The following is a 3749-nucleotide window of genomic DNA, read 5'->3' as shown; positions in this document are numbered from 1 at the left end:
ACGTGACGTTTGGCGTCTTCACGAGGTCAAGGACAAATGAATCCAGATGCAAGCCAAAGACCGATGTTGCATATGTAATTCAACTCATCTCGTTAACAATACCCTCAAAGCAATCTCCGAGGAAGCATTCACGAAACCTTTCTCTATACAGCGAGGTTTTGTCACGCGCTATTAAACGTCATTAAAAACGGTCTCCTGTGATGTATGGAAAAACTTCTCAGCCAAAAGGCAAAAATTCAGAATAAGGGTGCTTGTGTTACGTTTAGGAAAATGAGCAAATACTAAACATCGTGCAAAGGGAGAGAGACTTTTATTTATTTTAATACCGTATTTGATTTGAAAGTTTCGAGCACTGAAGATCAGGAAACCAAACTGAATTTTGGTTTCCTAAATACATCTATATTCAGCACGGGAGCCATTAATTCTTAAGAGAAACCCGAAATGCCTTTTATCACCTAGTTACTGCCGATAGCCTTTTCAGCCGTGGATCCTTCTTTGGATTTCGAGTAATCCCAAGGTCTCCTGTTCTCTGTATACCCATACAGCTTCCGCAGTGCCACGCGGGCAGCTTCTTCCTCTGCAGCAAGCAGCGTTTCACCAGGACCTTCAGCTATAATCTTCTTATCGCTTGGGGAAAAAAAAAACAACATAAAATTAAAAACATTTTCATCACGAAATCCTGAGCACTACCGTGTATCGTAAGGGCTCCCAGATTCCCCCCCCCCCAATGCCTGTGAATACTGAAGGTAATTTCTGTATACACACAAATGTAAACATTTCCATTGGTCTTTCCTGCAAAGATAAGTGACTGTGTTCAACAATGGAAACTCAGATCAGAAATGTGTCTGTTTCCTGGAAGAATGCTACTCTGTTCATTTAGATTCCTAACGTATCACCGATTCTCTACAGTGTTCAGTTCTTGTTGCCTGTTAAAAAGATGCAAATTCATTACTCTGGTTAGCGGAAACAAAGAAGTGAAACGCTGCTGTCTGTTCTCCTCCCCTGGTAAGAGAGCGTTTTAAAACTCCTTCAAAAGGATTCACAGAGAAGTTCTCTGTGTTACAAAGTACGTACACAGCTCCGTTTCATCAACATCTATGGGCACGGAACAGGAGCAGTTCATGAAGGGACCCCGGGGATTCCAGAAGAAAAATAATCCGAGTTCCTTTCTTTTATATAAGGTAATAAATCCTAGAAGGCAGCTCAACCAAAGCACGATAAATCAGAACAAGTTAAGGCAATCTTCCCATGCCTTCACCCGCAGCTCATTTAGCAAAGCCACAGTGACGTGGGTTTTGGTGGAGGAAGGTCCTGTCTTGTTCCAGAGGAGCGATGTTACCCCTGGGCAAGAGACCAGGACAAGCACTGACCACGCCCGAGGCAAGCGCGCCAGGGATGACTGGCGCTTCCTAAGTCTTGTCTGCATACAGACGCTCCTCTTGCCTGGTCTACAGTGCCCGCGATTTGAAAACTAAAAAGCTTCTCTGGAAGGTGAAATAAGCCTCTCCTCAGTCCCACCTCCCTTGGCGTCTGCGTCTCTTTACCCTTCCCTAAGCCCTGGATACAGCTGCGGTCCCTCCAAAGCCACTCAGTCATGCTGTTCACAAAGTTCCTACGTCAGGTCACCCAGAACATACACCCTTTTCGTGCGCCCGATTTAGACTTTGAAGCCCTTTAGTCAGACTGTCTTTTTATGCATCGTTACAGCAAGCTATGGCCAACGCTTAAATGGCTGATTTTAGATGGAAGTGACTGCAAGGTTTCTTTTCTGTAGTAACTTGACCGAAGAGCAGGAGCAGCAAAGTAAAAGACCATCTTCCCTCCTCCCCTCTCCCCTGGCTTAAATCCATTTCCCTTTAAATTAACATTGTACTAACCAGTACAACCCGACAAAGTACAGTGGCAGAACCGTGCTGACTCCCAGCTGCCTGGTAATTCTTGGTTCTGGAGAAGGGATATTCCTCTTGGTCAGTTCTTCCACTAGTAAGCCCATAGGATTTACAACTTCCCAGATCTCAAACAGGTCTTTTCCAATCAGTTGGGGAATAAAAAAATCCTAAACAAGAACATGCAGAAGTTACAATCAATGGGAAAGGTAACGACGGCTCTAGCTTCCGGTGCCTCCCAATAAAAATACAATATGAAGAGGCATTAATACGGCTGGCAATACGGTGCTGAAATGAGTGATGAAGCTGCCTCAGTGCTCCATCACAGCTAAGCACGGCTGACGGCTGTTGCCAGGCTCGGCGGCCCTGGTCCTGCTTTAGCCACTGACAGGATGTGTGCCTTGGGCCAAGGCAACCGCCCAGACCTAAAGGAGGAACGGCACCGGCCTGAGCGAGGAGTTACAGCGACGCCCGGGCGCAGCTCCGGGCACGAGGTAAGCAACTCGGCGCTGCTTCCAAGCGAGAAGCTGTCCGTCCGGAGAGTTCCGCAAACAGGTTGAAGGGAACGTGCAAACCCACGGGACTTTCACCTCTTTGGATCCCTCTCTTGCCCGTTAACCGCTCCTCGCTCTTACAGAGTCCTCTCAACGGTCTTGTATCAGAAATGAGATTTTAACAAACGTTTCTCCATTGCAAAACCAGAAATGAGTGAAAAGGCCGACTGACAGGACAGTAGCTGCTAGAACTACTTTGTTACACTGCGTTTTAATTGAACGTTTTGGTGTGAAATCTCTTTAGGTGCTTGCACTCCTACATGCAAAACTCGTGAACTCAGCCCCTGCTTTATATAAAATGTTTTTTTAAAATTGAAGATATATGTGACCTTAAACGGAATAACTTTGTTATTTGATAGCACAGTGCACGGAATACAACGCTTCCCCTTAGCAAGGGTCAGCAAATACCAAAATATCACCGTTACAAACCAGAAGTATACGATTTTATATACTTGACCAGCCTGCGCTTCTTAAAGAAAAAAAAAAGAACACAAAACCAAAAAACCCAACCCCCCACCCGACCGCCACCATCAACCAGCACACCGCGTTGTTAAATTGTCCTGTTACAGGCGTTGTCAAACTGCCGCCAATCGCCCTGGATCTCTGGCCATCAGGGTACAAGACAATATTTAATTTTTTCCCCCTTTTTTTTTTTCCCCCCTTTAACTTCTGAGACCCTCAGATGTTATTGCTGCCAGTACAAAAACGCGCGGCAAGTAACGGCTTACCCTGACAAAGACCCCCGTTCTCTCAGGCCCGCTGCTACCGAGCAAGGCTCCGATTACAGCAAAGAACGTCCTCTGCAGCACGCGTGGCGGGACGGGGAACTCTCTGCAAAGCGTCAGGTCCTGGACAGCCAGGTTCCGAGCCACGTGAGAAACGAGCTCCTGACCGGTCAGAAAATCAACAAGCGCCTCTACGCCCTTCGCGGGTAAAGCCGGGTAGGCACCTTCAAAGCACCGCGTCAGGTAGGAACGTGAAAAAGACATCCCTCGTTCGGCGAGTTTACTGTTGTCCTCTAGATGAAGAGCAACCGTTTCTTTGTCTATCCCAAGTTCTCGGCGTCTCGCCTCTTCGCTTTCAATATAACAAGAATTAACAAACGCGGTCCTGAGGAGGTCCAGTGAAAAGTTCTCACGCAGCCGGTGGCTGAAGGCTTGTACCTCTGCCCGGTAATCCCAGTTGGGCTTCTCCGAGCTGCAGACACGGGAAAGAAAACCGGTTCGGAAAGAGAGCGAGGAGTTGCCCGTACGGCAAGCACCGCGCCCTTCGGGTGGTGGAAAGGAAAGGAAGGACTGCGTTGGTTTTG

General features: G+C 47.3%; 1 protein-coding gene across 1 annotated transcript in view; it reads right to left on the bottom strand.

Moving 5' to 3' along the window:
- Nucleotides 1-290: 290 nt before the first annotated feature.
- MRPL44 (mitochondrial ribosomal protein L44) overlaps nt 291-3749 on the bottom strand; it is a 4554-nt gene continuing 1095 nt past the window's right edge. The window contains exons 2-4 of the mRNA XM_009325117.1: nt 3169-3637; nt 1878-2056; nt 291-627 (exon numbers count right to left, since the gene is read on the bottom strand). Of these exons, the coding sequence (XP_009323392.1) occupies nt 456-627; nt 1878-2056; nt 3169-3637 (820 nt within the window). The 3' untranslated portion in view covers nt 291-455. The remainder of the gene's footprint in view (nt 628-1877; nt 2057-3168; nt 3638-3749) is intronic.

The sequence above is a fragment of the Pygoscelis adeliae genome, unplaced genomic scaffold, assembly GCF_000699105.1.
Source record: "Pygoscelis adeliae isolate BGI_AS28 unplaced genomic scaffold, ASM69910v1 Scaffold155, whole genome shotgun sequence".
Taxonomy (NCBI): Eukaryota; Metazoa; Chordata; class Aves; order Sphenisciformes; family Spheniscidae; genus Pygoscelis; species Pygoscelis adeliae.
The sequence above is the reverse complement of the archived record's forward strand: the minus strand, read 5'-3'. Positions and strand labels throughout refer to the sequence as shown.